The following is a 12,065-nucleotide window of genomic DNA, read 5'->3' as shown; positions in this document are numbered from 1 at the left end:
GATGGGACAGTCCCCTTTGTGTGGGCTGGACATACACCAGAAACCAAGGCCAGTGGGCCAGATGGTCAGAGTCTTAGACCAAACCTACCTATCCCAGTTCCCTGAGAGAGCCCCATCCTGTCTCTTACAGGTTCCCCAGGGTTGCTGGGGAAATGTCAAGGCAGGACTTCCTGCTCTGGTTACTGTGCTTAACTCACACTGAGCTGAGAGTCTGAATTTTCATTTCCAGCCTCCCATATGTCAGCAGTAGTTCCTGAAACTCAGCTCATTAAGAATTTTCTAACTGAGCTGAAAAAGATGAAGGGAGTTTCAAGCACCCAGGTTCAAAGCAGCTGGGGTCCTTCCAGGGATACTGTAGAGATTTCTAAAATCATTATATAATTAGACTACCCCACCAATAATGTTCTTCCAAGATCTGAAACTCAGTGACTATCAGGTTAGCAAATCAGTTTGAATGCTTTGCTAAATGAAAAGGTCAGTTATTTTTTTTGTCTTCGACTAGAGGTCTTTAATCTTTTTATGTAGTCTTTTTTTTTTTTTAATCTCTGGCTCATTATTTCTTTGCCTTCCTCTTTTTAACTAGCTCTCCTAGTTGGATAGATTCTATTTACTTCTTATTTTCCTTGATAATTTATATTCCTCTCTAAATTACCCCCTTATCTTGGGTATATGGACCTCCTCACTTGGGTCGCTACTTAGCATGGATACCATCCTTTAGAATCTGTTGTGGAATTCTCTATTCTGTTTGTTTTACTTTCCACCCTCAATATGCATGGTACCAGACATTTCTAGGGATAAGTAAGTGAAAGTCATTCAGTCATGTCTGACTCTTTGCAACCCCATGGATTGTAGCCAGTCAGGCTCCTCTGTCCATGGAATTCTTCAGTCAAGAATACAGTGGGTGGCTGTTCCCTTCTCCAGGGGATCTTCCCAATCCAGGGATTAAGACCAGGTCTCCTGCATCACAAGATGATTCTGTAAAGGTGGAATGAATCCACACAGTTGTCAGGTAGGAGTTCAAATACAGGCTCTGCCACTTACAGTGTGACCCTGGGTAAGTTACTCTCTCAGCTTCAAAATCCTCACCTGTCAAGTGGTTTTATTAATAACTTCATAGTTTTGCATTGCTGACTAAACAGAGTCATGAATATAAATTATTTAGTGCAATACCTGGATCATATTAATAATTATCTTCCAACAAATGTTAGCTGCTGTACTTAATAATGTGCTAAGCAAATTGATACTGGCTTTTAATTTAGGGAGAGATTATTCTCGATGGAAGAACAGAGGAGGCTTCATGTCAAAAGTAGTACTTGAACTTATTCCCAAAAAGTGAGTAAATTTTGAATGCAGTAAGTGGAAATAAAGTACATATATTCTAAGAAGACAGAACAGAATAACTCTCTTAGTGGCAAGACAATACACACCTGTTACAGAGTACAGTGAGTTGTCCCAAGGGACAAAAATATCTCACAAATGATTGGTGAAGTTAGCTAGGGTTAAGACTTCTTTGTGCACAGCATTGTGAATACCTTGCTTCAGACTTGTTGCTTTGGGCAGTAAACCTTTGAGCAGAGACTGGAGTCGAATCTGGGAAGCTATTTAAGAAGATTAATCCAGTAACAAAAAGTGAAGTGTGACCCCGTGGACTGTAGCCTACCAGGTTCCTCTGTCCATGGGATTTTCCAGGCAAGAGTACTGGAGTAGGTTGCCCTTTTCCTTCTCCAGGGGATCTTCCCCACCCAGGGATCGAACCTGGGTCTCCTGCATTTCATGCAGATGCTTTACTGACTGAGCCATCAGGGAAGCTCCAGTCTAGTAACAGAGAAGATGATAAATCTCAGCAGGCAGAAAAGGAGGCAAGGAAATCCATAAGAAATCCATTGACATCATTCTAAAGAAAGGCAAAAGGACTTGAATAAAGAGAGAAGTATTGGGAACTGACAGAAATTGTAGACATAAGAGATTTTGAAAATGTAGGATTCATGTGATTCACCAATAAGTTAAAAGTGGGACAAGACTTAAGAGAGAGAGAAGAATGTATATTAAGGGAATGTTTTGCAGATAGGAATCCATATTTATCTATGCTCTCAGTGAAGAAACATATCCTCTAGTAAGAATTCAGTGGAAAGCAAATGTGGAAGAAAGCTAGTCCAAGAGAAGAGAAGAAGTTGTAGAGAAGTAGAGTGAAAGGACTTGAGTGGAAAGAACCTGAGTCAGGGAAGAAAAGCCATGTATGTACTCTAAACTCCTTTTCAGTGAGTCTGGAAGTAACCTCCTCACTGCACTGAGGCTCTTTGAGCAAATTCATTTCCAAAGTGCATGCAGTTCATCTAGAATCAGTTCAGTTCAGTTGCTCAGTCGTGTCCGACTCTTTGCAACCCCATGAATCGCAGCACGCCAGGCCTCCCTGTCCATCACTAACTCCCGGAGTTTACTCAAACCCATGTCCATCGAGTCAGTGATGCCATCCAGCCAGCTCATCTTCTGTCATCCCCTTCACCTCCTGCCCCCAATCCCTCCCAGCATCAGGGTCTCTTCCAATGAGTCCACTCTTCGCATGAGGTGGCCAAATTATTGGAGTTTCAGCTTCAGCATCAGCCCTTCCAATGAACACCCAGGACTGATCTCCTTTAGGATGAACTGGCTGGATCTCCTTGCAGTCCAAGGGACTCTCAAGAGTCTTCTCCAACACCACAGTTCAAAAGCATCAATTTTTCGGTACAGCATCGGACCTTGCTTTTATCACCAGTCACATCCACAACTGGGTATTGTTTTTGCTTTTGCTCCATCTCTTCATTCTGGAATTATTTCTCCACTGACCTCCAGTAGCATACTGGGCACCTACCGACCTGGGGAGTTCCTTTTTCAGTATGCTATCATTTTGCCTTTTCATACTGTTCATGGGGTTCATCTAGAATAACATTCCCTAAATGCACACTCAGCAACAATGTGTAGAGATGTTCTAAAAATTGCTAAGTATTACTCAGAGGTCCAGGCTTTCCTGGTGACTCAGATGGTAAAAAATCTGCCTGCAATACAGGAGACACAGGTTTGATCCTTGGAGAGGGGAATGGCTACCCACTTCAGCGTTCTTGCCTGGAGAATTCCATGGACTGAGGAGTCTGGTGGACTATAGTCCTTTGGGTTGCAAAGAGTCAGGAAAGACTGAGCCACAAACACGTTCACTTTCACTCAAGGGTCCATCTACCTTCTAAATATATTAGTCTTAAGTATGAAAGGATATAAAAATCACATGAGGGATCATCCAGTATACATTCCTGGGAACCATCTCCATAGAACCTGACATGATTGCTCTGGGGTGGCAGGCAGAAATAATCTACAAAACCCCCTCAAGATTCAAATTTCCTCCCTTGATTACAATTACAGCCATATACTTAAACAAGTCCTCCTGCCAGGTACATACACACATATACACATAGCAAAGCAGAGGTCCCCAGATATGAACATGTCCACATATGCCCTCTAAAAACAGATCATGTCTTTTTAAAGAGCCAATTAATTCCACAAGTTTCTGGAATCATTTTGCTTGAGTTTAAAGCATAGTTTTGCTACTTTTTAGATGTGTGATCTGGAGGAAGTTTATTAACATTTTTGGGCCTCCATTATCAATGCTAAAATGGAATTTTAGCAGTATCTATTTCGTAGGGCTTTTTGTGATGATTAAGATAAAATATTTAGAACAGAATCTGCCATACATGAAACACCCAACATGACCATCTATTATTACGTGAAGTTTCTAGGCAGTATCGCTTTAGGCTGACACATCTGTTACCTAGTTTATGCCGGCAGGAGTCAGTGCCAAGCATCTTATGTATCATGATATAACCAGACAAGAGTAAAGTGCTGTTACCTGGCACTGTGCCTGACTGGAGAAGGTAGGAAGATGGACTCAGATCCATCTGAGAGGAGTAGGTGCTGGGAAATGGGTCAGGCTCTAGGGAAAAAGAATCAGATGACTTCCAGGCAAATATTTGGCATCAGGGAGACCCATAAAATGTTAAAGAGAAAATTCAGTTAGGAGTGAATTTTGGGGACCCAACCAAGTGGTAGTAATCATGAAAGAAAAATCAAGAGTGTAGGCTGTGTCTCAGAGGCAGGCTCCACTCTCTAAATTATAAAGAAGAGAATTACTGAAAGTAGAGCAGGGATTCTGGTTTAAGATAAGTAAACAGAAGATCTAGAAACGAAGACTATATATGTGGAGCTTAACCCTGAGATCAAGAGGGAAATTTGATACAAGTTCTAATTGTTGTAATATTATAAGTTGAATATTTATATTCATAATTAAGTTATGCATGACAATTCCTATATTGTCTTTTTTTTTTTTGGCTTGAGTGCACATGTGGCCAGAATCTGATTTCAGAAGGTGCTGTGTGTAACTCTGACAGTACCATCTTTTTAAGGCATTTTTTATTGATTCTTTACATAAATACTATCTTCTTTAGCCTCTATATTATTGCAAAATGCCAGCTGGATGAAACACAAGCTGGAAACAAGATTGCTGGGAGAAATATCAATAACCTCAGATGCAGATGACACCACCCTTATGGCAGAAAGTGTAGAGGAACTAAAGAGTCTCTTGATAAAAGTGATAGATGAGAGTGAAAAAGCTGGCTTAAAACTCAGCATTCAAAAAACTAAGGTCATGGCATCTGGTCCCATCGTTTCATGGCGAATAGACGGGGAAACAATGGAAACCATGGCAGACTTTATTTTCTTGGGCTCCCAAATCACTGCAGATGGTGACTGATGCCATGAAATTAAAAGATGTTTGCTCCTTTGAAGAAATGCTATGACCGCCTAGACAGCATATTAAAAAGCAGAGACATTACTTTGCCAAAAAGGTCCATTTAGTCAAAGCTATGTTTTTTTTCCAGTAGTCATGTATGGATGTGAAAGTTGGACCATAAAGAAAGCTGAGGGCTAAATAATTGAAGCCTTTAAACTGTGGTGTTGGAGAAGACCGTTGAGAATCCCTTGGGCTACAAGGAGATCAAACCAGTCAGTCCTAAAGGAAATCAGTTCTGAATATTCATTGGAAGGACTAATGCTGAAGCTGAAGCTTCAATACTTTGGCCATCTGATGAGAAGAACTGACTCATTGGAAAAGATCTGATGCTAGGAAAGATTGAAGGCAGGAGGAGAAGGGGACAACAGAGGATGAGATGTTTGGATGGCATCACTGACTTGATGGACACGAATTTGAACAAACTCCAGGTGCTGGTGATGGACAGGGAAACCTGGCATGCTGCAGTCCATGTGGTCACAAAAAGTTGGACAGACAAAAAAAGTTTGGTCACAAATAGTTGAGCAACTGAACTAACTTTTGTTGATTCTTTAGATAAATACTCTCTTCTTTAGCCTCTATATTATTAATCTCCTTTTCTGAGATGTTACTAATGGTCCTTTGCCTTTAAAGACTCATCGCATGCCTACCAATGTGATTTAGGACTTCCAGATTTTTGGCAGGGATCAAGGGGAGAATGGAACCATATTCACCTTTGCTTTTGGTTATTACAAACAAGCAATTTTTTTTTAGATTTTCAAGGCTCAATTAGTGTGATATTAAATGATACTGATTTTTGATAGCCTAACAGGGTATTAATTTTTTCAACTATAATGATATTTTGCAGCTCATAATTTGGTAACACAATTTAGACATTTATGAACATTTTTTGAAATATGTTTTATTATTTTTCATAATATGTAATTGTTTAAGCAAAAAACAGCTAAAAAAAAAACAAAATAAAACAAAACCTATACATTATTAGCAACAAAGATAGCTTTTCAGTTTTAACTAAAATTTCTTTAAATGGCTCCTGTGACAGGATTTATCCCTTAGCAAGGACTAATATCTATGCAAAGAATGAGACTGAGTCTTGAAATGGTAATCAAGTGACCATACATGGACTGGGAGGCAGAAACTGTTGGTGCAGGATACACAAACAGCTAGGCTGCTTCATTTCATACTGAGCAAAGAAATAAGTCTACTCACAAGCAAATGGCACAATACATTTTTACAAATCAGGATGAACCAGTTTAGATCAAACCTGGCCTGAAAATTCTTTGGAAATAGCACCACCTCTTGTTTATTTTTTCTTAATTTTATTAAAAAGAAAAATTCTACTAATTTTTACACTAATAAGAGATAAAAGTAAATGAAAACAAAGATTCCTTTTTAAAAATATTTGGCTGCATTGGGTCTTAGTGGTGGCAAGTGGGATTTTTGTTGCGTCATGCAGTATGCTTCATTGTGGCATTCCAGCTGTCTAGCTATTGCACAGGCTTAGTTACTCCAAGGCATGTGGGATCCTAGTTCCCCCACCAGAGAGGAACCCACATCTCCTGCATTGTGAGGAGTATTCTTAACCACTGAACTAGCAGGGAAATCCCAAAGATTCTTTTTTATCACATTAAAATGTTGGAGAAAATTCAGGGACATAGAGGACAAAAGGAAGAGTTTCTATGCTCCTATTTGGCTGTTCCAAGAGTAATAACATTCACTTTAATGGGGAACTATGAAAAATGGACAGATTAAGAGGAAAATGGGTCTATGCTGATTTTCTCCATATGGTTCCATTTTATAGATTAAAGTGTCAGGGTTTCCCAGAAGGTCAAATATCTCCATTTTCAAATGTAAGAGTTTAATCACATTTCAAGTTCAAGAAACACTTTGTAAATTATCTTGAATCTTATGTATCTACTTTACCGGCCCTAATTTACAGTATAATTTGCTGCCTATATTTAGATGACAGTACAATTCTCAGAAATGTAGAGACCTAACTGATCAAAAACATTTTATTTCACGTTGTCCTCCCCAAAATAAGAACTGCATAAAATGCTTTAAAAAAAAAAGCAAATACTTTATTCTGTAATCATAACAAAATTAAGTAATATTGCATAGAACCCAACAAATGAAAAATAAAAACTTTATTTAGCACCCTTCAGCAGTGATAGTTGCATATAAAATAAACCCATGGCCTCCTCTCCTCCAGTGTCATTAATGCCTTTGTCTCCCAAGCTCGAGATTTTTTTTTTTCAGGTCTTACAATAAATGTAACACACACACACACACACACACACACACAAACTATCTTCCCATCTTCCATATCTGCCTATCTCCTTCATCCCCCAATACTTCCCACAACATCAAGATTCTCTGACCCAGAAAAAGCTGCCTCTCAGTTGCCAAAGTAAGAATTGATGAAGCCAACGTAATCATAGCCAGCAGGTTGGCTTCGACCCCTTGGATCCACATATTGCTGCATACGTGAGGCACAGAATGACACTTGTTCTGGGGTTAGGGCCTGAAACATTAAAAAAAAAAGTTACCGTGATAGAAATTCAGAATAGCTAACTCTTTTGGGCTTCTAATATGCTCTAAACTCAGGAAGCAGAGAGGTTTGGGCAAAAGCAGCCAGTCCTGGGCCTATCATGTGCTTTTCTTATAGAAAGAAATCTGTAATTTCTAACGAATAAGACCAACTCATCTTTTCAACTCAATTCTTATCCAAAGACTCCCATTTCATTCTGATTGCACTGTTTACCCTCTTCTTTAAATTTGGCTTATTAAATAAACAGAATAAAGGAATAGTCTTAAAACCAAGTAGCATGTTTGGGATTAATGATGAAATATTTAGACATTGACTATAGGTTTTTGAGTTGGGTCAAAACAACATGAGGTAGTGGCCAAAGCAAATGATAACCAGTGCATGACAATATCTGAGAAAACATGGGGGAGAGGAAAGCAGTTGCCTATGGTAACTAGGGAGCCAGACCTGAGATGAACAAAATCTAGATGATGATGCGAGTGCAGTGAGAGTGGATACAAACGGGAATCTGACCTGCTTCATGTCCTCTTTCGTAATATAAGCTTTGCCCTCTGCCAGCGCTTGGAAAGAATCTTCTAGTTCATCACTGGATCTGATGTTCTCTGACTCCTTGTCGGTCAAGAAGTTGATATACTCATCTTTTGAGATATAGCCCTTTCTGTTGGAGAAATAGATCAGAAACTGTCCCCTCTCAAGACAGAGAGGAAGACAGGTCCCTTTCTCATTCTACTGAGTGTCTTAGAGACAGAGATAAGATGAACCCTCTAAGTTCCTGTTCCATCTCAGCTCTCTGAGACTACAGGAGATGATCTTTATTTGACCCCCATCCTCATACCCTTAAGCCAAATAAACAGTTTCTTAAGTTCCAGTCGCTGTTTCCACATGAGTAATTCAGCCTGACTCCCTAAGTAGAATTTGGGAATTTTCCACTAGCACCATCTCTAGGTATCTCAAGCTCTTCAAACTGATCTGAAGACCTCTACTTTCTGGTCTTGTTTGGTCTTTAGTATTCTAAAAGGGTACCAGAAGCTGCCCAATTCATTTATGGTAGTCTTGATCTTCCTACTCTCAAGATGAATTAATTTTATATTTTATGGATCGTTTTACTTTCTGCACTTGCCCCCCTCCCCCAAGACCTATTCCCTGCTGTGGTCTGGGTTTTGTTCTTCCTCCTACCTCCCTGGATCAACAGTATCCAGGAATTTCTCAAACTTGGGCTCAGGTTCACCCTCCTCCACCATGGGCAAGTAGTAATTGAGCCCTCTCAGGCAGGACCGGAAATCTTTGTGATTCAAGCGACCTGTCAGATTCTCATCAAAGTGCCTAAAGAACAAAAAATATTTAATCAGGTTCAGTAAGAATCAGATCAAACCACACCAAGGGAAAAAAAAAATAGTTATTTGGAGCTTCATTCTGAATTTCCTGCAAAACAATCAACTATGAAGCTATACACACCTAAAGGTTGTTTCAAACTCTTGTCGTGTCTCTTCACTGAGACCGGTGATGTCTCTGAAAGAAAAACAAAAATTAACCCATGAAATAAAAATAGACATGCCATAATAGTAAGAGAGGAATTTTAGTGACTATTAGGCTAGTCAAGTCACCTAGTTCAGGGGCTGGCAAACTATGGTCCATGGACCAGGTCCAGGAGATCACTCACTTTTGTACAGTCAATGAACTGAGAATAGTTTTTACATGATTTAAAATAATAAATGAAGACTATTTCCTTAAACATTAAAAATTGTGAGAAATTCAAATCTTAGCATCCATAAATAAAATTTCCCTGGAATATGTTCATGCTTATTCATTTATGAATTATCAGTAGCTGTTTTCACAACAGCAGAACTGAGTAACAGCACAGCAGTTTAAAAAAAGGCTACATGGCTCACAAACTCTACAATATTATCAGGATCCTTACAGAAAAACTTTGTCTAAATAACTAATGCTGCCAAAATATTTTATTTAGAAAAAAAATTATCTTCTGCCCTATACTTTGAATATTTCTTTTACTCCAGACATTTTAATGGGAATTTTACAAAAGGGAATGCTCTTTGAAGAGGTCATATAAGATGATGCATAGGCTCTGAGAAATGGATGGTAAGTAGACACAGGAGGATGATAGTACTGTCTCCCAGTTTATCGTGGACTCATATTTTTTAAAACAGTCATTCTCTGGGTCAGCAAAGAGAGAAAACTGGTTCTGGAGCTAATAAGTGCACTATCCGTGAAGTAGCCATTGTATCCAGTACCCCCAGAGTTTAGCCCTTGGAACTAAGTTTCTAATACCTAACACCAGACATCCTTGCCCAGCCTTGACCCCAATTTCTCAATACCTGGCTTGGATTTGTTGTTCCAGACTGTGTTGCCTTTGCATCCCAAGCTGGTAGAGCTGTTCCCACTGCTGAGCCAGCCCAATGGTGCTGTATTTAATGTCCAGGACCATAGCCTCTTCTAAGCTTTCTCCCAGGTCCTCAATCTTGGTCAGTTGATGCTTCATTGCCTGGATTTCCTTTTGCTTCCTCTGGAAAAAGACAAAGAAGAGAAGCAGTTATCTGGGGTACCAGGTCCAAATCTAGGAATAAAATGGAAGGCAAGAAGCTGATAAGTTTAGATTTCCTTCATTGCTCCTTTTCAATTATCTTCAGGAATTTTCCTGTCCTTTGTAAAAATTGAACTACTCAGGAAAACCATCTGAATTCTCTATTCCTCATTTATAAAATGGTGAGAAGTTTAAGTGATATGACCTCTGTCGTTCTGGTAGTCTGTAATATATAAATCTAAGGGTTAGCAGTCATAAACTGTAGATAGAGAAGGGTAGGACTTCTAGGATCCATGCATTATCAGCTCCCAGTGATCTGCATCATGAGTGATTTGCATTATTGATTGTAGTTGATTTCTGAGGCCCACTTAAACTTCCCAGTATTCACACATCAGTCTCCTTCACTGGCTTGGACAGACTTCTACAAGATGCTTCTGTCAGTCACATTAAATGCCAAATATCTGCATTTAGGTCATGCTTTGTCAACAGGGAAATATCTTTCCCTAAAGAAAATGAAAAGTGAAGTCACTCAGTTGTGTCCAACTCTTTGTGACCCCATGGACAGTAGCCTACCAGGCTCCTTTGTCCATGGGATTTTCCAGGCAAGAATACTGGAGTGGGTTGCCATATCCGACCCAGGGATTGAACCCGGATCTCCTGCACTGTAGGCAGACACTTTACCATCTGAGCCACCAGGGAAATCCTAGAGAAGGGAGAAGTGAATTGGTTGTGATGATGGGGGTAGGTGTGAAAGTAGTGAAAATATATTAGATATTACAGTGGTGTGTGGCTCTCCAAAAATCAATTCTACCTGACAACATCTTTTTAGCATTAAGTTCTCTTCTTGGGGATAAATTAGATTTAATTAATTAAATATCTTTTTCTGGTGGGGAAGCAATAACAAAGATAAGGTGAAAGCTAAAAATAGTGTTCTAGCCACTTCTTCACCCAATTGTTAAGAGACAATTTATATTCAATTTTATTTTCTTACCACATCAAATAACATAAATTTGTCAATGTTACAAGTTGTAGGTTATGAGCTTTCATATTTGTTCCCTAACTTAATAACTATAGTAAACCTATAATGTAGATATTATTGATTCCATTGTATAGATACAGAAATTAAAGTTGAGATTTAAGCAAACTGACATCCACATCCATGAAGTGGTAGCCAATGGTTAGAATGCAAATTGTTGGCAAGATTGACAACACAGCCTTAGGCTTTTGACTTTTGCATTAGGGGATTTACCTAAAGGAATCACCAGTTTCCTTTGAGTAGTTCTTGAACTCCTGTAAATTCCAGCAATATTTAGAACTAATGAATAAACATTACGTACTTTATTTGCTTCCAGCTGGGATTCTAGTGTTCCTGTTTCTTTCAGCAAAGATCTAGTTAAGAACCAGAGGAAAACATTACTTATAATATCAGAAGTCAGTATGTTACACAAATAGACCAACCCAAATCTCCTACACTTCTATAAGTTCTTCCAAGTTATATGGCCTTTCTGAAATGAATTTTCACAATGCTAATTTTTTACGAAATCAGACCCTCTCTGTTGATTTGGTAACCTTGCTGGATAGATGAAAAGGAAAGTGAGGTTCCTCTGTGCCTACAAGAGAGCTTCCATACTCTCCTAGTTTTTATTCTCAAATACACCCTTAACCTAATGTAAGCAGTTCAGTTCAGTTCAGTTCAGTTCAGTTCAGTTCAGTCGCTCAGTCGTGTCTGACTCTTTGCGACCCCTTGAACTGCAGCACGCCAGGCCTTCCTGTCCATTACCAACTCCCAGAGTCCACCCAAACCCATGTCCATTGACTCCACCTAGTGGGAGATAGGGCCAGAATGATTTACATGCTTCTCCTTCTTATCCCACATTTTGTTTTAGGGCCTTCTTACCCCACATATATTTAATTTATCAGATTTGCAGTGGGATGAAGATACTTTACTACCAAGGCCTCCTTAATTAATTCTTTCAGAATGATATAACAAAACAAACAGGATAACATAAAATACTCACCCATCCAGAAAATGGTCCCTGGATATGGAGGTCCAGAACAGGAGTCAGAAGAGAGAAAAGGAAAATCACGTTAACAAGGACTATTTCAATAATCTTCTTTCTTCAGATGTGTGATACATTCTAAGCTTTTTGTACCTAAAGTATGAATCTGTT

At 39.1% G+C, this 12,065-nt stretch overlaps 1 protein-coding gene across 1 annotated transcript in view; it reads right to left on the bottom strand.

Annotated features, from left to right (window-relative positions):
* Positions 1-6,939: 6,939 nt before the first annotated feature.
* Positions 6,940-12,065, bottom strand: part of SPTA1 (spectrin alpha, erythrocytic 1) — a 68,426-nt gene continuing 63,300 nt past the window's right edge. The window contains exons 46-52 of the mRNA XM_043446260.1: positions 11,913-11,930; positions 11,232-11,283; positions 9,689-9,876; positions 8,811-8,864; positions 8,532-8,678; positions 7,869-8,013; positions 6,940-7,331 (exon numbers count right to left, since the gene is read on the bottom strand). Coding sequence (XP_043302195.1) covers positions 7,206-7,331; positions 7,869-8,013; positions 8,532-8,678; positions 8,811-8,864; positions 9,689-9,876; positions 11,232-11,283; positions 11,913-11,930 — 730 coding nt within the window. The 3' untranslated portion in view covers positions 6,940-7,205. The remainder of the gene's footprint in view (positions 7,332-7,868; positions 8,014-8,531; positions 8,679-8,810; positions 8,865-9,688; positions 9,877-11,231; positions 11,284-11,912; positions 11,931-12,065) is intronic.

This window comes from Cervus canadensis, chromosome 2 (assembly GCF_019320065.1).
Source record: "Cervus canadensis isolate Bull #8, Minnesota chromosome 2, ASM1932006v1, whole genome shotgun sequence".
Taxonomy (NCBI): Eukaryota; Metazoa; Chordata; class Mammalia; order Artiodactyla; family Cervidae; genus Cervus; species Cervus canadensis.
This window is presented reverse-complemented; position numbering and strand designations above follow the sequence as displayed.